At 39.0% G+C, this 26,902-nt stretch overlaps 1 protein-coding gene across 1 annotated transcript in view; it reads left to right on the top strand.

Annotated features, from left to right (window-relative positions):
• Positions 1–24,348, top strand: part of ppp1r13l (protein phosphatase 1, regulatory subunit 13 like) — a 46,116-nt gene extending 21,768 nt beyond the window's left edge. The window contains exons 2-13 of the mRNA XM_036584977.1: positions 6,252–6,347; positions 6,601–6,716; positions 8,408–9,029; positions 10,922–11,014; positions 11,188–11,267; positions 12,756–13,119; positions 13,487–13,959; positions 16,822–16,965; positions 17,056–17,189; positions 19,191–19,357; positions 20,943–21,136; positions 23,616–24,348. Coding sequence (XP_036440870.1) covers positions 6,311–6,347; positions 6,601–6,716; positions 8,408–9,029; positions 10,922–11,014; positions 11,188–11,267; positions 12,756–13,119; positions 13,487–13,959; positions 16,822–16,965; positions 17,056–17,189; positions 19,191–19,357; positions 20,943–21,136; positions 23,616–23,651 — 2,460 coding nt within the window. The 5' untranslated portion in view covers positions 6,252–6,310 and the 3' untranslated portion in view covers positions 23,652–24,348. The remainder of the gene's footprint in view (positions 1–6,251; positions 6,348–6,600; positions 6,717–8,407; positions 9,030–10,921; positions 11,015–11,187; positions 11,268–12,755; positions 13,120–13,486; positions 13,960–16,821; positions 16,966–17,055; positions 17,190–19,190; positions 19,358–20,942; positions 21,137–23,615) is intronic.
• Positions 24,349–26,902: the final 2,554 nt, after the last annotated feature.

Raw genomic sequence — 26,902 nt, forward strand, 5'->3', positions numbered from 1 at the left:
TTAAAAACGAGAGGTGAAGTTTACCAAAAAATACGGTAATAGTTTTGTGATTTCCTCAGTTTGTGTTTCACTGTTGATCTGCTGCTGCTACTCAACCTATTTAGATTTATGTCTGTACTGATTTGTGACTGAAAGTAAGAAAAAAAAAAACAGAATTTTTAACCACATTTTTGGCATTTTTTTTCTTTTTCCAATGGAAACCTTGTGCCACATTCTAACAACTTCAGCTGAAATTTGTCAGTGCATCCTCATTATATATTTATTGTTGCTGAGGCTTTGAGAGTGGCTCACCACCCAGAAATATCCAGCTAGGAGTGACTTTTGGTCAGAAACTGGCCACTGATGAACACATACTGTAAATCTCAAGGAAGAAGGAACTACAAGGGAGGGGATTATTGGTCAGTTGGTATAGCATAGTAAGTAACACCATTGTCCTCCACATGACTGATTGGGTTCAAGTCCCCACTTGGACAAGACCGAACCACACTACTCCAATAAGAGTCCTTAAGCAAGGCTCTTACTGCTACATTCACCGGCCTCTGTAACATGATTTAACTGTAAGTCACATTAAATAAGTGTATTAGGTGTAAATGTAAATCTGCAAGTGAGTATCAATAGCTGTGTTTCCATCTAGGAGTTTTTTGCAAAATGTTTCTATCAATATTAGCATTTTTATCACTGTAAGTCAGTTTGATGAATACAATAAGCACGTCTTTTATTGCTTTTAATTTGTCCAGAAAGTGTAAGTAATCAGCTTATGTCACTGTCTTGAAGTGCAGAGAACAGCTGTATTACAGCTCATAGCTGACTCATCCTGAGCTGCAGAATGGTCTCAGTTGGTGTGAGTTTAACAGATGGTGTCTCATACTGTTGGTTGACTCTATTGGTTGCATCTGCAGGTGTTGCGGATTTTGGCCACCTGCCCCTCGGGCCTTGGGTTGGACCTGTCCAGTACATCACCCAGCCAGTAAAACAGGATTCACTGCCATGGAATAAAACAGCACTGTCAGTCAGAGAGGGTTAGTGCAGCAGTACCTGAGGCTGAAGACAGAAAAGCAGGTACTTCATAAATTGCAGTTAGATGCTGTTTTTTGCTGACAGAGTGCCTGGTGAAGCATTAGAGCACTGGAGTGACGTCATGCCATGGCAGTGTGTTTGTGCACCATGTGTGTTTGTGTGTGTTCCTCAGTGCCTCTGCGTGGGTGTGAGCGGTTCGGGGGGGTGAGCGGGACGGCAGAGGCCTGTTTAAACTCGAACGCTTTTCTGTTTCTGAAACCACAAAATGAGTGGATGCCTGAGCTGGCTTTTGAAAGTGCAGTCATGCCCTGGGCGAGGCAGAGAGAGAGAGAAAGAGAAAGAGGGAGAATGACAGGGAGAAGAAAAAGTGGTAATGGGAAAGAGAAAGAGAGACTGAGAGAAAGAAAGAGAGAGACCAAGAGAGAGAGTGATGGGAAGAAGAGAAGGAGTTAGGGGACAAGAACAGAGAAAGAAAGAGTGAGAAACAGAGAGAAAGAAAGAAAGAGAGAAGGGGAAACGGGAGAGAAAAACAGAGACAGAATCAGCAACAGACAGAAAAAGGGAGAGAGATACACAGAGTCAGAAGGAGAGAGACAGATAAACAAAAAAGTGAAAGAGAAAGGGGGAGGGAAGAGAAAGAGGTAAGGGGAGAGAGAAAGAGACTGAGAGAAGAGAATGAAAGTGAGAGAGAGAGAAAGATGGGGAGAGGAGAAAGAGTCAGGGGACAAGAATAGAGAAAGACAGTGAGAAACAGACAAAAGGAGAGAAAGAGAGAGAGAAAGGATAGAGAGATACACAGAGACAGAAAGAGCAAGAGAGACAGAAAAACAGAAAGAAACAAAAAAGTGTGTGAGAGAGAGAGAGAGAGAGAGGAGAAGCTGTTTGGAAGTTGGTGCAATGCTAGTTTGTACACCAGCTCTGGGCTCAGAGAATTATGGGACAGTCAAAGAGGTCCAGTGAATAGAAATGAGCTGAAACTATGCTGAGGGTAATAAAACAGCCCATAAAGTTCTCACACACACACTGGAGGGAAATGCCAGTCGGGCTTTTTCTTCCCTCCTGTTGAAACTGTAGCCTGTCTTATCTAATCTTTATGGTTTGGTATGTTATCTTTAAGTGCAGCCTTCAGTTTGCACTAAGGCCTGTGGACACACCTGTGTTTACTTCACTTTGGTCAAGTAACACTGATGCTGCAGTGGTTGGTTTTGAGTTGTATCATGAGAAAATTGTGTGTCTCCTAAAAGGCAAGTTTTATTAAGGACGGGTAAATAAACATGCTCAAGTTTATGTTAATGTAAAGTAATTTTGGACCATTTATTTTGATCATTGTTATAAGTTCATATAATGTAAAAGGCAAATTAATATTCTGGCTAGTAGCAATATGTGTATATATATATATATATATATATATATATATATATATATATATATATATATATATATATATATGTGTGTGTATAAATATGGAGCTGATAAAATGGACAATGAGCGTAGAATTTATATATTGTCCATTTACTCTACTTACTATATAGGTGCCCTTTGTAGTTCTACAGTTACAGACTGTAGTCCATCTGTTTCTCTGCATACTTTGTTAGCCCCCTTTTACCCTGTTCTTCAGTGGGCAGGACCCCCATGGACCCTCACAGAGCAGGTACTATTTGGGTGGTGGATCTTTCTCAGCACTGCAGTAACACTGATGTGGTGGTGATGTGTTAGTGTGTGTTGCGCTGGTCTGAGTGGATCAGCCACAGCAGTGCTGCTGGAGTTTTTAAACACCTCAGTGTATAGTAAGTGGAGCTGATTAAATGGACAATGAGCTTAGAAACAAGGTCATAATGTTATGCCTGATCGGTGTATATATACATATTCTATAGACTGATATTATTTTGCATATACATGTGCTGTAACATTTATAGACAATCTTTTCAGTCTTTTTTTCTCAGTTCTGTCATATTCATTTATAGGCCTGTCAGTTTTACACAGTCATCGAGTTGCAGTATTGCGAGATGATTGCAGTCGCATTGTTTTACAGTCATTAGATTTCACAGTCCTATTCTCACAATAAGCGGAGTGCGAAATGTGAAAAGAAAGTAGGTCATGCGTTCACAGAGACGTCATTTAACTGGATATCGTTAAGTAATGTTTGTTTCTGTCAGCCAGGTAGCTAATGTTGCAGAACCAGTGCATTTGCTCATTTTCTCACTGGGAAACATTTCAACTCTGCTTGACTTACCGCAGCCATTTAAGTGTAGTGCAGTGTATCTTCTCGCTGACATGTTTGATCCATGCCAGTACAACATAGTATAAACCCCAAAGAAAAGATGGCAAGGAAAGATTGCTAATAAACCAGTTTGGTTACTTTTGAAGCAGTTATTTACAGGGCAATTAATCATCAGCTACAGGCCGTACTACACTGTATGGCCAAAAGTATAGGGACACACCTCCTGATTATTCACGTTTCAGCCATACCCATTGCTAACAGGTGTTTAAAATCGAGCACAAAGCCATGTAATCTAGATAGACAAACAATGACATTAGAATGGTTTATACTGAAGAGCTTAGTGACTTTAAATGGCACTGTCATAAGATGCCACCTCTGCCACGAGTCAGTTTGTGAAATTCCTTCCCTGTGAGATCTGCCCTGGTCAACTGTAAATGTTACTATTGTGAAATGGAAGTGTCTAGGAGCAGCAACAGTTCATCCACAAAGCAGTAGACCACACAAACTCACAGAGCAGGGCTGCAGAGTGCTGAAGCGTTAAGCCTGTTAAAATGGCCTTGATGGTGGGAGTTGCATCACCCACTACAGAGTTCCAAACTGCCTGTGAAAGCAGTGTCAGCACTGGAACTATGCATGAGGAGCTTCATGAAACGGGTTTCCATGTCCAAGAAGCTACACATAAGCCTAAGGTCACTATGTGCAATGCCAAGTGTCGACTGGAGTAGTATAAAGCACGTTGCCACTGGAGTCTGGAGCAGTGGAAGTGTGTTCTTTAATCATGCCTCACTATCTGGCAGTCTGATGGATGATTCTGGGTTTGGCGGATGCCAGGAGAACACTACATACCGGGATGCATAGTGCCAACAGTAAAGTTAGGTGGAGGAGGGATAATGGTCTGGAACTGTTTTTCAGGGTTTGGGCCCCTTAGTTCCAGTGAAGGGTGATGTTAATTCTACAGCTTACAAAGTCATTTAAAAAATTAGTTGCTTCCAGCATTGTAGCAACAGGAAGACCCTTTCCTGTGTCAGCATGACTGAGCCCCTGTGCGCAAAGTGAGCTCCATAAAGACATGGTTTGATGAGTTTAGTGTGAAGGAACTCCAGTGGCCTGCACAGAGCCCTGACCTTAACCCCACTGAACCCCTTTGGGATGAATTGGAATGTCGATTGTGACCCAGACCTTCTCATCCAACATCAGCGCCTGACCTTACAAATGCTCTTTTGACTGAATGGGCACAAATTCTCACAGACACACTCCAAAAAGTTGTGGAAAGCTTCCAAGAAGAGTGGAGGCTGTTATAGATGCAAAGGGGGCCAACTCCATAGTAGTGCCCATGGTTTTGGAATGAGATGTCCAACACATTCATATAGGTGTGATGGTCAGGTGTCCACATACTTTTGGCCATATTATGTATGTCTGAATTTATTCTAAAGTTAGTGTTCCGTGGAGCACCTGCACCAGTGGTGTAGTCCAAAGAAAAAAGTGGGTATACTATAAATCTGCACCAGCCCAGCACACACGGTCAACAAACTCTCGTCCATCCATTTTAGAATGGACACAACATAAAAAAGTGCAAAATAAACGGTTATACCTTTTTGCCCTTGACATCACTCGTTTATAAACCGTTTCTGTATGTTTTGACCTCATTTTGACGCCAGTCTATCTTTTACAAAGTCGCTAATAGCCTACTTAGCTGCTAAGATGCTGCATATTTCACATTAGCAAACCTTACTCAAGGTTAGTCAGTGTGTCATGCTGCTAGTGTAGAATAGCACGTGTCTATTTTTACCTCTGATCACATCACCATGTCTGTTGACTGACTGCAAGAGTGGGCTTAATCAAAAACGCACCTTTAGCAATCTGTATGTCGAAACAGCCCAGTAAAACTCGGTATGCAGCTACACCGCTGCCCCATACCAAGGGCAGTTGCATGTAGTACTTGGTGCATGTAGTAACGTGGGTCTTACTGCCTTTCAGATGGAACAGCTGAAAGATTTATAGTACTGTCAGAAATTTCTGAAGACAGTAATAGCAGAGTGCTACTGAGGTTCTCATACCACAGTACAGTCTTCAAACGATAGTCTGACAGTATAACAGGAGCTGGGGATTTTGATGAAGTGTTCAGTGTGCAGTAGCTAGAACTACCAAACTTTTGTTCTTGACACATTCTTGACACAGTAAGTAACTGATGAAAGAAGCACACATAGGCCTACTATTAGGTTTAAGTGAAGAAAGCAGATGTTAAAAAGAATTCATAGAAATTTGCTCCCCAGCAAAAAGTCATGTATTATAAGAAATAATGATATTTGAGGTTCACACTTGAGTGTCAGTCCTTTACTTTGGTGTACTTTATTTTGTTATATAAGTTCTAGTGTATTTCCCACTTTTGTGCAAGATTGTCTGAAATGCCTGCACAATACATTGTTTGCTAATTGTTATCATGATAGCAGCTTTGTGATACTGATATGTCAGGAAGCTACAACATGCAAATGAGCCTTTTAACCAATCACCATCCTAGACTTTTTACCAATTTTTAACTGATTTTTTTTAATAATATAAGCTAGGAGTAGGCAATTTTGACAAAATAGTTTATCATGATGCTTACAGACATTTTCACGGTACACGATAATGTGCTACACAGGCAAAATGTGCTGGTAGTGTCACATTTAAAAACCATCGAACTCTAAATATGGTGATTATTATTTTATATTTATATTTTATATTGTATATTTTACATACTGCACTGCACTAAATTGAGTTTGACCTGACTAATTATGCTTGTTTGCAATGAATCATTCAGTTGGTGTTCTTTAAGTACTGACGATATCTGCGATATTCTCAGAAATGCCTATTGTTCATCTCGATTACAATTAAATATCATCAGATCGCCCAACCCTAATATGAGGCATGTCTCAATCACAAATATGTAGCAATACAATGCTAGCAATTTAATACTAATCTTTTGTTTATGTTGTGTAATCGCAACTGACTGTCTTTTCTTTACACCATCCAGAAAGTGCACAGAATAAGTGAGAAGTTCGATCATACGTGTCCGAATAGAAGCCTGACGACATGAGCTCCCAAGGCAACTTCGGCAGCAGCATGCTGTGTGAGTATCAAACACAACCTGCTGTATTTGCCCTTACATCCAGGCATCATAAACGTGTTGCAGCAAGTTTACCAATAGTTGTTGCACACTAGAGAATTTTCTTTTATTTAATTCAGTTGAAGTCACATGGTTTCATACCAGGCTTGAGCTGACATGACTTTATTTCCCGTTAAGGGTTTAATAGCTGTTTACACTCATGCCCTCTGTGGGTCTGTCTGTCTGTCTGTGTCTTTCTCTGTGTGTCTGTCCACAGTCCAGACCATCAATGATGACCTGAACGCATCCTTAGCCACAGCAGATGAGCTGTCTCGTGAGTTTAGCGCTCTCCTGCAGGAGATTTCTGTCCCTCCCCAATGCTCTTCAGCACAGGTACCACAGGCCGCACTCATTCAGAGTCACCCACTCCATGTTCTGTTCTGTGCTCTCACTAAGTGACTGATTTAATGAATTTGTTCAGCCTATTTTTGACTTGCAGAGTGCACCGATAATAAATGATGAATAAATTTTCCTATTTTTTTACTGACCATTTTAAAGTGTTTAATATTTAATGGGATGTAATTATGTAGGCGTGAGCATTAGAAACGGTATCACTGATTGTGTTTACATGCATTTAATAATCCGATAACTGCAGGAAATCAGATTTTGTAAGTAATCCTTTCAACAGGTTTACATGCAGGCGGTTGTCAGATTTCTGCTTTGCAACCCGCCAATAAACTCACAGAAGAAGACGTGGCACAAACAAAACAAAAGTTTTTTTTTCTTTAAACAATGAGTCACTTTAGTGGAAAATATAAATATATATCATCTACGAGACGACGAATATTCAAATTCTTTGTTTTGTCAAGTATGTAGTTGGTTTCAGCATCGCTCCAAAAGTTTTCTGTCGCATCTCGCGAGCGCTGTGTTAAACGCTGCTTGCTATTTTCAGTACAACAGTCTATTTTCACACACACACACACACAGACTGAGCCGATTACTGAGCTAAAATCCAGCTTTCTTCATCAGATCTCTTAATAAGATTTCTAGGCCTTAATCCGATCTAAGAAATCAGACTATGCTGTTTACATGACATTTGAATAATCAGATAACTACCAAAATCTGATTATGATCAGAATATTAAGTGCATTTAAACTCATTATTGCAATAAAGTATGTCACAGTATGCTTTTCGGACCATACTGTGGATATTCTCAGTAGATAACGCTGACCAACTGCATGTTTCATTACAAAGACAGCATAATTCGCCTTGTTTAATTGGGTGCAGTAAATTAAGTATATAAAACATTAAAGGAAAAATCATGGAAAACTGAAGTTTCCTCAGTGCATGGACATAAGGGCCCACTCATGGGTACCTCATTTACATGTCATTTGCAATGGACACATCCTAATTTACCCTCTTATACATATAATTGTTCCGCCCCCCATTGACCAAAGGTTAAATAGTCTTGTTACAATCACACGATTTGAAAAAAACAAAAGAAAAGTGAAAATGAACAAAATGGCATTGCTTTTTAGTGGTAGACCGATCTGATTGTGTAGTGTGATCATTTTCCCAACACACTGGCTGCTTCAGTAATAATATTACTATATATCAGTGTGTACAGAAAAAATAAGTACATACACTTTAGTGCCAGCTTTGCTGTGTGAAAAGTTATTAATATTATTGTTATTTTCTATTTTTACTCTTATTGCTGATATTGATATTATTGATAGTCACTTCGATTATTTAACTGCAAATCAGGGCATTTTTCAGGCTGTTAAAATATTGTACACGCACAATAAGGGTCATTGGCTAGGCAGTGTCCGCAGCTGAAATGGAGATTTCGATTGGTTCTTCCACTGAGTGCGACTCTGTCTGTCCAATTCCATGCTTGCCTCATGGTTCCGACGGTCATCATTGATGAGGTTTTCCTATGACAGCGAATGATATGCTTTTAATGATTCCAGTTCATCTGTATTCTTTTGGGCTCTATCACCAGTATCATATTATGTTTGTTCTTTTACATTCTTACCTTTATATGTTTTTTATAATTGAACATTTTTGTTACTCTATAATGGTAGAGCTCCAGCTCCAATCCCCAGGCCACCATCAGCTCCAATCCCCTGGCCACCACCAACACATTCAGTGCCACCACCAGCAGCAGCAGCAGCGGCGGCAGCAGTGTTGGGGCCAGCATGTCTGGCTCCTCTGGCACTGTGAGCAGCAGAGCCACCATGTCTCTCCCCCAGACTTCAACCATAACGAGGTCTACAGAGCCCAGCACTCGCTCAGTGGATTCCACTATCACCAGTGGCAGAAACCCACCCTTCCCCCCCAGCCCTCAGACACCCCAGGCCTACCCATACACCTCTGCCCAGTCCTTCAAAGTCCATGGGCATCTGACCCCTCCCAACATGTCCCCACACACTCAACGGCGGGCCTCACCTACCCCCGTGAGGTCACATGAGCGGAGCATGAGCGGATCCTTCAGCTACTCTGAGCTCAATCCTATGCCCAGTCAAAAATATGACCACATGTCAGCTCCGAATATGCTTCAATTCCCAGCCAATCCAGTGGCTGGATATGAATCATCCAGCACAGGGCGCAGGTCTCCAAGGATTGACCGTGCCCCCTCTCCCAGTCCTTTAAGTCAACCAGCCGCAAACACGCTACCAAGGAACTTCATACCCTTCAAACTTTCAGGTTGGTGTAAATACATACAGGTCAGATAAAGAGCAAAACTGTAGGGCAGCAACCAGGAACAGAGATTCCACACTTAAACACAAACGAGCGGGAGATAAAACAACATCCATTTCCACAAACGCGCCAGCACTTGGCAACGGAAATGATTCGGCTCACCGTAATGAAAATACAGCATTAACTTAAACAGCGCATAGCTACTGCATGAAAGATATATGAATAAAACATAGAATTAAACTGCAAAATTCACCCTAAAACAAACACACACAGGTCTTTACTAAGCTCAAAAGACTTTAAAGATGGTTCTATGTTAAAATTGAAAGAAATAGCATCATTGAGTCAGGAGGCAAAAAAACAGACTAAAATATGTTGTGAGTGTGCTGTAAAGCCTGAAATAATCATTTAAAAGTCAGAGGCATCAGGTTGGATTTGGCCGGAGTTTATTATGGACCACGTCATACGTCTTTACACATTAGAGTCATATGCACAGGTGCTAAAAGACGGTCCGACTTGATATTAATGTCTCACATGCAAAATCAACATTATACTAATGAAGATATGGTGACAATAGTAGATAATCCACTTAGGGTGTGTTCAGCTTTGGCAGGTTTGGTTTGATTAAAAGGAACTGTAGTGTAATTCATTAGAACCATCCAAACTCTGGTGCACACCAAACAAGCAGACTGAGACCCCCTGAGCAGTTCGGTCTAGGCTTACTTCAGAACAAACTCTTGTGGTTTATTAGAAGTATGAATACAGTACAGACCAAAGGTATTTAACTGGACCAAAGACACAGTGAACTGTCTTCTTCACTGTACTGAATTTTTTGGTTTGTGGAAAAGATGAGTTTCTGATGCTGTTTTGATATGTGCATGTGTTTTTTGTGTTTTTAAGCTCTGAATCTGTAATTATAGAACAGATAGTTTTGGTATTAAAATGAGGCTGCAGCACATTTGAAGTCATTATAAAATACTCAATATACTCATCTGACTGCACATAAAAAGTATATAATGCATGAAGGTCCTGAGGGTTCTCTGTTCTGTAAAAGCAGTAAGCCACTCGAGGCTGTTACAGGGATTTCAACCTGCTTTGCATCGTGCACAACCAAAGGAACACAAGATAGAAAAACTTCTGTTTACATCTATTGGTTCGATGTTAAATATGTCAGTATGAACGCTAAGTGAACCAGAACTAAAATGCAGCGATCATTTTCTGTTTTGGTCTGGACAAAGAGAACCGAACCATAAGGATAAACGCACCCTTATATCCTCAGAAGACACATGCCTTACCAGGAGTTCTCTTTGAATACTCTTTCAGTGCCCTCACCATCATCAGATTCATCCACCCAGGGAAGGAGTCGAAAGCGCAACTAGCGTTACAAAATGTTCTTGCGCAATTACACTTTCCTGCCAGAGAGGACTCCAAATCACCACAGTCTTACATAGTATACATAGTTATTCATTTAATTCGTTTTTTATAATATTTTTAGCAGTCGCAGTTCAGCAGTCCTGAAATCTAGGGGTGCTGCAGCGTCCACAGCATCTCCACTTCCCGTGTCTCTAATAATTATTTCTCTAATTGTTTAACATATCAAATGTAATGCAGTCAAATGAAAACAAATTTAATTCCATATTATTGCCTCCATCATTATTCTTTATACCGCAAAGAATAAAAGAAACCATATCACCCCTACACCTGTACTGCAATTAAGAATGTTTTATCTAATTTATAGAGTACTTTATGTAGTCTGTAATTTACATTTAGACACAATAAAGCAGCAACATTTTTCAGTAACCACTTTTGTCCACTAGTTGTTGCAGCTTCACAAAACTGACCAAAGCTTTGCCTCTTGTTCAGTGCCTCTCTAAACCATTCTCTCTTTGTTTTTCTCTCAGATGAGGGCATGCAGAGGCAGAAGAGTCCTTCTAAGTGGAATGAAACAGACCTGGACGTTTCATATGAGAAAAAACCACACCACACGTATGACAGTGAGTTCGCAGCAGATGGTTCTCCTATCACTGCTATACTGTACTATACTGTTCTATACTGTTCTGTACTTTTGACCCTGCCTGAGATAAACAGAGCCTACGATAAGCTCTGACTCACCAGTGACAAGGCAGCAAAGTGTAAAATTGTTCTCTCACATCTCCTCCCATTCCAGAGAACGAGTGGATCCGGCCATCCGTACCCAACAGCAACTGGAGAGAGTCCAACCTGGACTCACCCTCTACACCCAGAAAGGTGTGTGAGCATGTTTGTTTAGGATCCAGCAGAACAGTATAATTGCATGTTGTCCACCGATTAACTTAAAAGTGGAAGCCGACTCAAGTTAACCTGCCAGTGTGAAGCTGATTCAAGTTTATTCAGTAACAAAACACCATTGTTTTGCTTCTCCTCTCTCCTTCTGTGTGTGCTTTTGCTTTGTTTAATGACCCCTCTGAAGTCTTGTTTCCTAAAGAAGTCTAGTTTTCTGTGCATTCCATTTTGATGACCTAATTAGGTGATTAATTACATTTACAGCCTATTTATATTTTAAACTGAATAGGTTTGAGTCAGAATTTCCAAATTTTTTCAATTTGTTTTACTGACAAAAACATGGCAAAAATGGAAAGGATGATTCATCTTGCCACAGCAAAAGACTGTACCTACGACAATAACTTCGTCCAAGTTAAATCCTAATAAAATATGTCCTCTTTTATTTATAAGCACAAATTTTGAGAAAATTGAGAATCGGCACTTGGCATAGATTTTCAGTGAGTTCATTCTGTGTTTGGTCCGTACAGACAGCTTTAGTCTGTTATGCCTTCGCACCAGAGTTCGCGTAAGGAATGCACCAACATTTTAGCCATCGGTAAAGAGAAACAAGGCTTAAAAAAGATTAAGTAGGACTACAGCGAAGTGTCAAAATGAAACAGAAAACAAATCTTAACACAACAAATAATTTAATGGTAATGAACAAGGAAACAGTCTGCCCTGCGATGGACTGGCAGCCTGTCCAGGGTGTATCCTGCCTTCCGCCCAATGACAGCTGGGATAGGCTCCAGCACCCCTACCGCGACCCAGAAGCATAAGCGGTTTAGATGATGTATGTATGTATGAACAAGGAAACAGTGATTAAAAGCAGCCTTTGTTTTCTTTGCTCACCTGCACCACTAAGTGCAGACATGTTCAAACAGTTTGTGTGGCAGCAGATCAACAGTGAAAATGTTGGCTGCTTGAAATAATTTCACGGTTATTAAGAGGGACATTAGACAAGCGATGTGCTGTAAAGTTGGATGCTTGATTTTGTGGCATGCACTGTAGCCTAAATACTGTATTGTGTGTGTGTGTTTGTGTGTGTGTGTGTGTGTGTGTGTGCATTGCTCCAAAGTCCAGTTCTGATGCCCACATGGCCACTGTAGCCACTTTTGACAGTGAACAGAGGTCAGCATGGGCACTCTGACCGGTCTGTGTCTGTGCCATACACAGCAGGGTGTGATGCACTGGTTATTGTGACACATTAATCAACATTATACGATTTATCCAAGTGGTTGCAATATTTTAGCTCGATTGTGTGTGTGTTTGTGTGTGTGTGTGTGTATATATTCTGGTCAAGAATCACTATTTTGCACTTTTTTGGTGCACACCAGGGTCAAAATGACAGTGTTCTCATTTGTTCTAACTAACCACAACAGAGTACTCACACCAAAAGCAATTCTAATCTCTCTCTCTCTACCCCTCTTTCTGTAGGACCCTTTGCCCCGTCATCTCCAACCAACTCAGGGCTCATTGCCTAGAAACACCCGTATCTCCGTGCCACCTGACCGTGCCTCACCTACACAGTCACCTTACGCCCCTCAGCCCATCATCTCCCGCATCTCCATCCCTCCCTCCGCCCCTCAGCTCCGCCAGCACAGGCCCATCCCGCTCTCTGTCATCATGAGGCTCCAGAACCCCTACTACACTGCATTCACCCACTATCCTCACGGCCTCCTGGAGGGAGAGATAGATCTCGGCCTGCACCGCCAGCCTCTGCCGCCCCTGCCCCGAGACTTCATGTATCAATTTCAGCCCCAGCCTTCTGAGCAGAGACAGCCTGCATACTATGGGGAAGGTAATGAGCAGTTATCTATTCTTAGCACCATTACAGTGGGTAACCTGATGATTATCACTGATATCACAATTCAGAATTCATAATACGACAAGGCATGGAATACATTTTATATATATATATATATATATATATATATATATATATATATATATATATATACGTATATACACACACATCTCAGAATAAAACCTCACATTTTTCTGTTTTTTATTTTTTTTAAGCACCAGCTGCCATTTACACTGTCAAAATGTGTGCATATACATTTTTATATATATATATATATATATATAAACAAACAGTAAATAAAGTGACTTAATAGCCAAAACACATATGTGGAAACTTAATTTTCTGACCCTGTCTGTCTCAGTTCTTAGCTCAGCTGATGTGGATGCAGAGGTGGAGAGATTAAACACAGTGAAGCCTCCTTCAGTCCTGGACGGTCCAGTGCCCTCTGCAGATCAAAGCAAAGAGATGAAGGTGGAAGGTAGCACAGAGGACCCTGAGCCACCTCGGCCCCTCAGCCCCACACGCCTTCAGCCTGTGGTGGCCCCAGAAGTCCCAGTAGTCCCTGATCTGGAGGAGTTACTGCGGCTCCGGGCAGAAATTCCCCGAGCCCTGAAGAAGCGCGGTTCTGTGGATCAGTCACATACGCTGAAGAAGCTGCCCATCATCCAGCCCAACCAGTACAAGCAGATGATTAATAAACTGTTCCGCAGGAAGGGCCTCCAGCTGAAAGGCGAGACGGGGAGCGAGAGCAGCTCCTCTGAGGGGGAGGAGAGCAACTCACCACCTACACCAAGCCCACCACCACTAATGAATGCCAACATAGCCCAGCCGAAGGTGAGGGAACATGGAGTGAATCACACTTAAAGTGGAACTTAACTGATTTTTCAAAATGCCTGTATAATTAAATGGTTAAGATGTAACGAAAGTCATTCAGAATGGTTTGATGTGAAATGCTCCATTAGAATTGCTCACAGTGGTGGTGTTAGGAACCAGATGTCTGAAGTGTTTAATGCTTCCAAAAGTTTACGATAGTTTTGAGATAACGTTTTGGCCTAAAACCTAATTTTAAAATCCATTAATGCCGGAGAGGTACATTAGTGCATTGTGAGGAAAAATAGTCCCTAAGAGAGGTTTTTTTTTTCAGATTTACCACTATTTTACCATCATCAACATTACACATAAAATGACCTTTGATGACATCAAAGAAAAATACAATATACCAGATAATTGTCACTTTCAGTATATACAACTCAAAGATGTTCTAAAGAAGACAGTTAATAGTGGAAATCTCTGCAATCACACTCCTCCCCTCTACTTAAAACTACACTCCCTAAAACCTCAGAAAATGTTATCACAAATATATAAACTTACAGCCTCAAAGGACAACACTATCTCACTCCCAACTGAAAAATGGATATCAGATATAAAAGAAACATGTAATGTCAACTGGCAAAATATATGCTGTGATATCTTCTCTATGTCCAGCAATTCAAAACTCCAGCTAATTCAATATAAAACCCTTCACAGAACATATATCACAGCCTCTAAACTACACCGTATGGGATTTAGTCACAGTGATAAATGCCAACATTGTCCAGCTTTAACAGACAACTACTATCATGCTTTCTGGAATTGTCCCCCGACCCAGCAGTTTTGGTCAGAGGTCATGGACAGGCTATCAGAGATTTTGGGCCTTGTCATCCCTTTATGTCCCATTATAGCGCTACTTAATGACCTTTCCTCACTTTCAGCACCCAATCACCTCAAATGCTTTATATTCATATCACTTACCATTGCCAAAATAGTTATACTGCTGAACTGGAAGGACAGAACCAAAATTTCGATAAAGCATTGGCTTAATCTCCTCATGGATCACTGCAACTTGGAAAGACTCACAGCAAATTTTAAAAATAACACAAAATTATTCAAGGAAACCTGGTCACAATTTTTACAATATATTGAGAGCTGATTTCTCTCTCCAAACTCATCAGGGGAAGGTTAAAACACCTACATAGGATTTGATAACTACCCACATTATAATTACATAAAAAAGGGGCATTACTGTCTTGTTTATTGTTTTGTTAAGTGTCTGTATTTGTCTATTCTGTATGTCCAGTTTGTCATTATTATTATTATCATTTATTATTATTATTATATACTTCTGTTTTTTTTTGTTATTTCTGTTCATTGTTTCACTCAAATCAGGGGATGGGTGCGAGGGTGGCGGGGTGGTGTTTGGAGGGGTGTTGGGTGGTTGTGGTGCCACATCACCTTATATCTGTATGATCATTAATAAACGATGAGTTGCGATATTAATAGCGAAGTGAAAGAAAAAAAATATATAAGTATATAGGTCCCCTGGAAAAGGGGGGGTGGTGGTGTGGCCAAGGAATGTTGGCCTGGGGATTTAAAACATTACACATAAAAATGTATGTTGACTGGTGGTTCTGGATAATATATAAAAAGCTAAGAAGTTTTCATACAGTTAAAAAAGTTCACGTCAAACCACTCTGAATAACTTTGTTTATGTCTATTAAAGTGATGCAGGAATTTGGAAAATCCAGCCAAGACATGTTTGTGGTCTGAAATTTGCTTCTTTAATTTTGATCTATGAAGCTAATGTTGCTAACAAATTATGCGAGCTTGTGATTATGAGATAGGGTCATACTATCTCATAATCATAAATTATGACACACATCACTGTATGACATACTGTCATCTAAAAAATGGGCAGACACCTTGTAAATACATCATTTTGAGTTACTTAAGAACGCAATGGCTGAAAAAATAGACTTGAAAATAGAAAAAAATAAAGCACAGGGTGATTCAAAAAGGTTCATCCGATTTCAAAGCGCCATATTTTTACAACCGTGAGGTGCTTAGGAACCAATCACATACCAATTGAAAGAGGGGGTCATAGAGTTTCTGACTGTTTCGTCAGCAGTAAACCTCCAACAGTTCAGACACTGGATGATCTCTGAAATCGCACTGAAAGAGCCGTGAGTGCAGCGACACCCTACGTGCTCAATCGAGTGTGGGATGAATTTGACTATGGTGTTGATGTTGTCTGTAAAGCTGGAGGAGGTTCATACTGAGCACTTGTAAAATTACATAATAAACCTTATACTCACATAACCCATTTACAATTTACTGCACTGTTCTGTAATGATTTACAAGTGCAATAAATCATTTTGAAATTGGTTGAATCTTTTGAATCACCCTGTCAAATAAAATAAAAAATACAATTATGAGCAGTTAAATAAGATTAAATACGATTATGAGGAAGTTGGAGACACAAGTTGCAACGTACATAATATTAAAGATTGAAACATCTATAAAATCTATAGAACATCTATAAAAACCTCTTTTTATCAATAAACCACAGACCAACAGTTTTTTGCAGGTGCCATTAACTAGAGCATTTTTATTACAAAAATTAATTTTGTATGTATTTTCATTTTATTGCTTGTAATTTGGGCAGAAATTGGATAGAAACAATGTGGTTAGAGCATCCATTAGCTTTCATTACTCGTTAGCTGCAAGTGCAAACATGCCTTGGCTGATCTACATTTACAGTAAAGGGAAAATTGCATAACTTACATTTTTTGGCCAAACTATTGCTTTAAAATATGCAAGTACTTCTGAATCAGAAATAATTCAGTGTTGTTTGTTGTGATTGCTCTTTATGTGCATCAGGGTCTTCACTCCATCCTGCGGAAGTCCAACAAGGGGATTGCTGGTAAGGCGCAGATCCCCCGAGCCCGTCTCAGTCCGTTAGTGCTGCTACTGGACGGAGCGCTGGTTGGAGAGCTGGACACAGTGCAGAGAGCGGTGCAGGAGGTCAGCCTGTTAACACATTCTACTCTAACACAGAAGAGAGGGGATTAAAATATGTGGTACTTGTGTGTAATACGTGCGTTTTTTCAACAGATGAGCGACCCGAGTCAGTCAAACGATGAAGGCATCACTGCCCTCCATAATGCCATTTGCGGGGGGCACTACGCTGTGGTAGAGTTCCTCGTGCGGATCGGTGCCAACGTCAGCGCCCCAGACAGCCACGGCTGGTGAGTTTGATTCGTTCACTTGTGTGCAGAAATAAAGGTTCTGTTCAGGTACATTTTTCGTTCATCAAGGTACAAACAATGTAAATGTTCCCTCAAAGGTACAACAGCGGTTTCAAGGTCCAGTTGTGAACCTTTGTAAGTTTTTCCAGTTGAAAAGTTCGTATTTGTACCTTTTCATAAGCAAATATCTTAAAACAGAACAATAAAATAAAAGCCTGGAGACGAGACGGGGTGTGTGGAATAAATACAACTTCGAAATATAATTTCAGTGGATTACGGTACAGTTATGTTCCCTGACTAAAGGTACTGAGATATACCCTTGAGGGTACCACCCCAGCGAAAAAAGGTGCCCCAGTGACAGTTTACCACCTTTTTTCTGTGAGTGTATGTGCAGAATGTGCTCTACTGTTCAAAGGTTTGGAATCGTGTCTAATAATATAAAACCATAATAATATAATAATATAAAACCAAAATAGTTCTAATCATTGTTGATAATTCGAAAGTGTATAACAACAGGAATGACATTATAGTACAAGTAAACTCCAGAAAGCCTAATATTACAAAAGTAGTGATTAAATTTCAAGGCAGATATATTGACAAGAAATTACCATAAATATATATCACAGTATATCATTTATAATTGAATTAAAAAATGAATAAAACATATAAAAATAACTTCTGGTGTCTTGCAATAGTTTATAGCTTATTTATAGTTTTTAAAATTTCAGTATATTTATAATTTAATTTATATTGCTTTTTTATTTATTTATTTATTTTTTTTATTTCAGTTTATGTTCAGTTACTTGTAAAGATGCTTTAGTAGTTTTAGGTTGTTTTTAATTTCTTTAAAAAAGGACAAGTTTTAGTTGAGTTTTTCTTTAGTTTCAGTTTTAGTTCTCAGTATTAAAAGCTGTGATAGTAGGTATTTTAAAACGGTAAGATAAACTATTGAAAATGCATGGTGTCTGTATAAACTACAAAACTGTGCACTGATATTTATTGAAACAGCTCTAAACACAGCTGTTATACACTGCATATCACTGCTGTCGGAACAAAACTTCGTATCTCCATTTTTATTGTTTTTCAGTTTTTGACATCATTTGAAAATGCCTGTTGTTCTTTACACTGTTTGTAAATTTCGTGAGTAATGGACCAAAAGAAATGACTCCAAATTACTTGGGAAAAAAATCTGGTTCAATTGACTTACATTGAAAGTAGAGTATGTTTTTTCCTTCTCCTGTAAAGTTCCCATTTTGGAGATACGAGGTTCAACACAGTCTTGTTTAAATCCTTGTCTTTGTGAACCTATGAATTCTATGAAAAAAATACCTCTTTATTTGTAATATTCAGATATTGCTCTTCATGTACCGCTGACTATCGAGTCATTGAAAGCTCTGAGTTGGTTGGTGTGCTGTGTTTGTTGTCCAGGCAGGGAGCGAGTCACAGCATGGTTGGCATCATTACTTTTACTTTCAGCATCACTAAATTCTGTTGTATCATCGTTGTCAACAGATGCACATCTGTTTCTGTTAGAAACCAAATCATACTCAAGACTAATCTCAAACTGGACTGTTCCCTTCATTCAGATTTTCAGTTTTAGTAATCATCAATTAGCACAATGGTAGATTATGTCCTGTCACATTGTACGTTTTCCTTAATGACCCAGCCAAAGCAAAAGAAACTATCCTTCATGCATTGAAGGATTTTAATTCTGCACCTTAATTCTGCTTCGCTTTCCTTTGTGTTACAGTGGATGTTATAATGAATGAAACTTTTTATTTTCTTACAGTTAAAACAGTGAATAATTTAATTTTACTGCTAGTTGTTGTTTTCGTAATAGTTATAAGTGGTTATAGTGATGAGAACGCTGGTGTCCAGTTTCAGTATTTCAAGCAAGTTAATAATCATTAATAAGTCATGTGATTCCAGACTTCAGACTGTGTGCGTATTTGTGTTTTTTGATGTATCTGAACTCATTCTGTCTCTCTCTGGTGGGTGTAGGACCCCCCTGCACTGCGCCGCCTCCTGTAATGACCGGGCGCTGTGCGAGTTTCTGGTGCGTAACGGTGCTGCTGTTATGGCCGTGACAGAGAGCGACGGAGCCACAGCGGCTCAGAAGTGTGACCCGTATGCCCCGGGATACGAAGAGTGTGAAAGCTTCCTCAGAGGTGAGGGAGGGTTCCGTACATACGGCACACGGGACCAGAAAACAAAAGTCAGAGAGAAACAGAACAGACATTTGCACAGAGTCGTGTTTACTGACATTCATGCAAGCACGGTGTGTGTATGTGTACTTTAGAAGTGTAGAAGTGCATCTACAATGATAGGAAACATGATCATTCTAAGATTACAGGGATATTTTCAGTTTCTCCCTTGAGAAAAAATATTTGTTTTTTGTGCAAAGTGTGATTTTTATTAGAAAAAATATTAAATAAACACAGCCCAAAGCTTCTTTTCTTAGGTATGGTTAGTATTAGACTTTTTTGGTTGTTGTTACATTTTTAGTTGTCTTACATAATCAATCAATCAATCAATCAAACTTTATTGAAACTCTGAATACATTGAGGGAGATCCTCTTTTACAATGTTGCCAAGGTAATAATAACAATCATAGAAGTAAATAAAAAACTTTTTTTAAGATTATTATTACTGATAAGTTTAATTTAAATTTCTAATTACACTTTATTTATGGCACCTTTAACAAGTCATTGCCACAAAGCAAACATTTTAGTTACATTAGATAGTTCAATGGAAAGTATGTATAGTGATTTGTATGTGTTAAGTAGGGCCTGACCAATGTGGAAATTGTGTGGATGATACTGATTTTAACGGGCTAAAAATTCTGATAATAACCGATAATTTTGGGAGATAAAATATTAGATATTTGGTTTTAGATATTAATTTTATATTCACATAGTTGTGACGGTGCTTAAACTGAAATAAACAGCAGAAACTCAGCCTTACAAATATTTAATACAAACATTATAGGTTTGAATACATTTTACATATTTTATTATTTAACTATGATGCTGCTTCGCTGTGTATTGCTGGAAAGTAATTAAAGAGGGCATAACACAGGGTTTTCAGATGTTTTGCATTATAGTCTGGAGATCAAAGTGATCCCACGACCAAAAAATTGAAAATTATTGACGCATTATTTGCAACATTTGTCGGCCGTACTGATGAAACCACAAATCGTCAATATCGGACATTATCAGCCAACTGACACGTCCGGCTCTAATGTTAAAGCTATACGAGTAAAAAAACAAAAATACTCAATTATGGTGTGTGACTGCGCTGCTGCGATTCACCCTTTAAAGCCTGAAATAGTCATTTATAAATCAGAGGCACCAGTTCAGATTTCGAGAGAGTTTTTCAGACCACGTCACTACATTTTTACATATAAACGTCACACTCACAGACTCAAAAGGTTCTGCTCGATGTTTTGGTCTCAAATGCAAAATCATCATTGTACTTGTAATTGAAATATGATGCCAGTAGCAGATAGTTGTCGTTAGAAGTTTTCGTTAAATACTTATTTAACTCGCTTGCAATAATCAGATGCATCTGATAGAGGGAAGAGTCCGATAAACCACAGCCCACATTACAAAATGCTCTTCCACATGTCGCATGCAATTACACATTTCTACCAGAGAGGTCTCCAAATCCCTAAAATCTTACACAGTGTAGCTTTTAATACAATAATATATACATGTTGTAAGTAATATGTATATGCATGTGTATGTTGTATCAGGAGTGGAGGAGGCCATGGGGGTGGAGAACAGCGGGGTTTTATACGCTCTTTGGAGTTACCCGGCGCAGGCTCCTGATGAGCTGAGCTTCAAAGAAGGAGACATGGTGACCATCCTGCAGAAACCAGAGGGAGTGGACTGGTGGTGGGCTTCACTCTGCGGCAGAGAGGGATTCATCCCAAACAACTACTTCGGGGTAAGAGGACTTCAATTAATACTCTTAATTTCTTGGACTAAACTCTCCATTTTTTCAGCCTAAAGTCTGTCTGCCAGATCATTATTACACAGACAATACTTTTTTTTAGTGTTGTTGCTTCAGCACTTTTCCTTTGGCTTCTATTATGAGTGTGTTTAAAGTCAACAGGTTTCTGTTTTTTTCTAAGTACAGAGATAATCTGTGATAATCATGCCAGAAATGATTGACTGTATGATACAGATGTGGCAGATAGAGATTAGGTTTAGGACTGTTTGAGTATTCATTTAAAAGTTGAGTGCCCATAGCAACCTGTAATGTAGTAACTAACCAATAGTTACATTATTCAGATTATTATATCATCTCTTAAAAATGCTTTTAGAAACTATAAACATTTTTTTGCATTATTTTTATGTTATCACTATTATATTATTATTATATTATTATATTTTCAGTGTGTTTAAATGCAAAATATATTACGTTTTTTCAATTGTTGTAGTAAAGTTTATGAAACAGACTTCCATTTTCACATGGTGCTATTATAATATACCCAATAAACACACGTGAACACACACAGTTGAATTCTCTATTAATGAACAAAGTTTTTAAAAAATATTAAACATTCACTGTAAAAAATGTCTTGTCAGATCAGACCTTATACCTGATAGTGATATCGTAAAAATAACGTACAAGAAGTCATTTTTGTAGGTTGATCTGACGAGCCATTTTTACATTATTGTACTATTCAAGGAATCGTTTTTGACTTGAGCCTGTTAAAAAGCTACACTGCTTACCAGAAAAATTCATTGGGATTATTAAAAGGAGATGATTTATTTATTTATTCAACATTGGTGTATCTTACCATATTGTATTCTGTTGCCGTTTCATAAAAACAAATAGCCACTAAAGTTGGGATGGCAACAATATAACATATATCAGATATTTTCACAGGATATAATATTCATTACAGTCTTTAATTGTTTTGAAGACTGATACTTTTAACAGGCAACAAAAAGTAGTGCCACATTTTAAAATATTATCGAAAACTACATGTATGTTACTCAATGTTTCACGTGCTGTGCTACAGTAAATTCAGTCAAACAGGATAATTATGCTGTCTTTGTAATGAAACATGCAGTTCAGTGTTCTTCAAGTACAGTCAATATCCATGAAATGCTCAGAAGTGCATATTGTAACATACTCTGATGTAATTGATCAGGATAACAGTAAGGATTGTCATATTGCTCATTCTTACATTTAAGTTACAGCACATTACAGTGAATTACGCACAATAAAGGGGGTTTTACAGCATTGCGGAATACACTCTTCAAAATAAAGGTTCTGTGCAGGTTCATTTTTTGTTCACCAAGGTACAAACCATGTAAATGTACCCTCAATAGTGGTTTTGAGGTCCAGCTGTGTACCTTAAATAAGTTTTTCCAGGTGAAAAGTACATATTCGTACCTTTTCATAATCTAATATTATAAAACAGAACAATAAAATAAAAAGCCTGGAGACGAGACGGGGTGTGTGGAGTCAGTACAACTTAGAAAGCATAGTTTCAATGGATTATGGTACAGTTATGTTCCATGACTAAAATAACTGAGATGTACCTTTGAGGGTACCACCCCAGTGACAAGAGGGGCACTGTCCCAGTGACAGTTTCATACCTTTTTTTCTGAGAGTGTACCTAGCAAATAAGTCAAGTCAAGTCAAGAGGCTTTTATTGTCATTCCATCTATGTACAAGTACACAGTGGAGTGAAATTACGTTCCTGCAGGAGCGACACGGCACAACATGGAACAAAATAGTACAAAGTGCAAACGTGCAGATTTAAGTGTGCAAATAAAAAATTAGACTAGAAACAATACAATAAATACGATAAATAAAACAGACATTAGACACAGTAAACAGACACGGTGCAGCGCCGACACAGCACTCATTTCTGGACATGAGGTAGGGTTGTGGAATAAGGTGCAGAGATATTTAACATGTTGTGATCTGTGCGTTAACGCAGTCAGATGACATACATAAACACAGCAGTTACTGAGGTAGAACTTGAGTAAACAGTGTAAACACAGTTTACAATACCGTTTACAATACAATACCGTAAAAAAATCACTGTAATGCAAAGACTCAGATGGCCTTAATCTTTAATTCATTGCAACGTGTTATGGTTTAGATGTTGGTATTGCACTTTGTTTATAGTTTCATTTAAACTCAACAGTGCGGTGACCGAAAAAAGTTCTGGCAGGATGTAGAAGCTGCAGTTTGTGCCGGTGCATTTAGGTGCAAAGTTGTCTTTCACTCTGTAATTAAAAAGAACACTTAACAAATCAGGTTTGACAGCATTTTGTTCTGGAGTTTTCCATTTAAAAGTAGCGTGTTGGGGCAGATACTGGCTCAGAGATGGATCTAAAATGCTGTGCATGTGTTCAATTTTGTTCACGAAGTCTGACCTAATCCTTTTTATCTGCTGTAGCTTTTTCCAAAGGTGCGTCCCCGGTCACTCTGCTGAAGGACAGCGTCTTCTACAGGCCGAGCTCCTCCTACCACATCACAACAGCTCTCAACCTACTGAATCACTGAGAACTAAACATTGACTAATGTGTGGATAATCCAAGGACATGTTTGTAGTAGTGTTTAATGGATTCTGGCTTTGAAGTGATGTAGACTATGTACTTTATACGACACTAAAGACTTTTGTCTCTCAATCCGTACCATTGTAGGTCACCTGTATCTGAATTTGTACACTAACTTGCTCACTCCAGTAATTTTTTAATGGCAATTTCAGCAACTTTCTTTCATTTTATGAACTCCCTCCTGCCATGTTTATGCGGCTGACTGACCATCAGGTCTGGTTCATTTATTTGCGAATCAGCAGTCATAGTTTTGAAGTATTGATTTGATATAAATATCCATTCATGTACATTTTAAGACCAGCCCTACTGTTGAGATAGAACGTATGAAGTTTCACATTTGCAGTATCCTCATTAGAACTGATTGACATGAGATTACAGCAAATGTACAGCCTGTATTACTGTGCCTTGTCCTCTCTGCTGGTTGGCTGTCTTGGCAGCTAACTTCTCAGTATTGCTTTTGTGCATCCTGATTTATTTCTGTTTGTGTATGTTATTAAAGGAGAATTCCACCTATTTTTCAAATTTTGCAGAATTAGATGGTTAAGATGTAAACAAAGTCATTCGGAGTGGTTTGATGTGAAATGTTTCATTCTAGAGAAACTTACCGAGTCAGAATTGTTCACAGTGGTGGTGGTAGGAACCGGACGTCTGAAGAGTTTAATGCTTCTAAAAGCTCTCTCATGGAAAGTGATCACATGAAATGGTTATGAATACGCTGCCTGTATCTTTGTTTTATGATAATTATGATAAAGTTTGGTCCTAAATTATCAACTTTATATGACATCGCTGTCCAGAAAAAACACATCACTATATTGGATGGGAATTTTTATACTAAATGGACCAATAAAAATGCTTCAAAATGACAGACGTTAATAAAATGTGCCTTCTCCTATAAAGTTACCACTTTAGAAATACATGTTGTTTACATCTCAACCATTGAATTATGCTGAAAAATCATATTGTTTTGTATGACTATACAAACATTGTGAGGAAAGTGGTGTTGAATGGGTTTCATGTACCCTGGGTGTTTTTGTGTCTTATTGTAAAAGTGTATGATCAGTTCTAAGTGCACAATAATTATGTACAGTATTTGCTTTGAATGCATTTTGTGAAATTGCCAGTCTCTGTATGTGTTTATGAATGAGTAGTGCTTATCCTGAACCTATCCATTTATGTTAACTCTTCTGTCTGGACTATGTGAGAATGACCGTTGTGATTTTTAGGCCAAATAATTAGGTGCAGATCAGTATGTAACTTGACTTTAATATTTAGTGTGAGTGCTTTAGTGTTTGGGAGATTTCAGATAGTTTGTCAAAATTATTGTCCTGTACATGTGAAAGGTGTGTGTATGCATGTGTGTAGCAGATTTAGACTGTTACAGAACAAAAAGAAAGTGTTTTTTTCTGTTATATTACATCAATAAAATTAATATGAATTAGATACACAAATGAGCCAAAACATTATGACCACTCACAGATGAAGCACATAACATTGATTATCTTGTAACTACAGCACATGTCAAGGTCTGGGATATATTAGACGGTAAGTGAACTGTTGAAGGCAGGTGAAACGGGACTGTGTGAAGTCTTGAGCGACTTTGACAAGGGCCAAATTGTCATGGCAGACGACTGGGTCAGAGCATCTCCGAAACGGCAAGGTTTGTGGGGTGCTTCTGGTCAGCAGTGGTACCTAACGACAGTGGTCTGAGGAGAGACAAACCGCACACCGACTGCACAAAGATCTGCGTAGCCAGTCAGAGTGCTAACCCCTGTCCACCATCAAAAGCGCCTGCAATGGGCAAGCTAGCATCAGAACTGGACCTTGGAGCAATGAACAGTTCGACTGATCTCATGAGTCCCATTTTCATTTACATCACAGAGATGGTTGGGTATGTGTGCGGCGTTTACCTGGGGAAGTGATGGCACCAGGATGCACTGGAGGACGAAGACAAGCCGGTAGCGGTAGTGTGATGTTCTGGGCAATTTTCTGCTGGGCCCAGGCATTCACATGGACATCAGTTTGACATGTGCCACCTACCTCAACATTGTTGCAGACCAGACACACTCATTCATGGCAGTGGCCTCTTTCACCAGCATAATGTACCCTGCCACACTGCACACATTGTCCAGGAATGGTTTGAGGAACATGATGAAGGCGATGCCCTGGCTTCCAAATTACAAGATCTCGATCCGATTGAGCATTTGTAGGATGTGCTGGAACAAGAAGTCTGATCCATGCAATGTCTTGAGTGCAACAAGAAGTCAGTAACCAAAACTGTGTTCTTCTAACTGTATTCTTTAAACCTGTACATCAATAACTTTAACAAAAACATGACACTCACTGTATGTTTATTTGTATTTATTCTCATGTTATATGGTGTTTTCACTGCTAAAAACACACTGACTGCCAAGAAATGTAGTTTTGAAACATTGAACATTAGTGTATTTACCAAAATATGGTAGAACATGCTAAACTTTCATATATATATATATATATATATATATATATATATATATATATATATATATGATGTTGCTGTCTTGTTAGACTAGTGCCCCAGTTCCATTGTCAGTCCTTCTCATTTAGCCCCCAATTCCTATTTTGGTTTCACTTCACTCTGTACTGTTGTTCACTGCTATATTCACATAGTGCCTGCAGATGGCAGCACTGAATCAGCCTTGAATCCCGATGTCCGCCGCCCCTGATTCCTCAGGCCTGTTTATTTTAACGCTAAAGTTTGATTTCAGCCTAACAAAGACAAATTTGCTTCATTTACATGACCCTCAGAGTCAAATTAGCCCATTAGATAATAGAAATCTAATATTCATTTTTCTGTCTTTGATGCATGACTTTCCTTAAGCTGTTTACTGTTGTGTGGAGGAACATATGATTTTATCCATATTTAATTAATCAATTATCCTGCTTCATTATGCATGTGCGTGTGGTGCGAGTGTGTAATAAAGGCAAGCGTGAGCTTGTTGTTAATCTTTTTTTAATGAAGTTTCTGTGGACTCTTTTGATCTGCCAACTGTTCTCCAGCTGCTGGAGAAAAAAGGGACAGGCGTGTTTACCTCAACACGGTTAGTTTCTTCTGTCTGAGCAAATGAGTTACTTCGTATACACATGC

Source organism: Colossoma macropomum, unplaced genomic scaffold (assembly GCF_904425465.1).
Source record: "Colossoma macropomum unplaced genomic scaffold, Colossoma_macropomum, whole genome shotgun sequence".
In the NCBI taxonomy this organism is placed as follows: domain Eukaryota; kingdom Metazoa; phylum Chordata; class Actinopteri; order Characiformes; family Serrasalmidae; genus Colossoma; species Colossoma macropomum.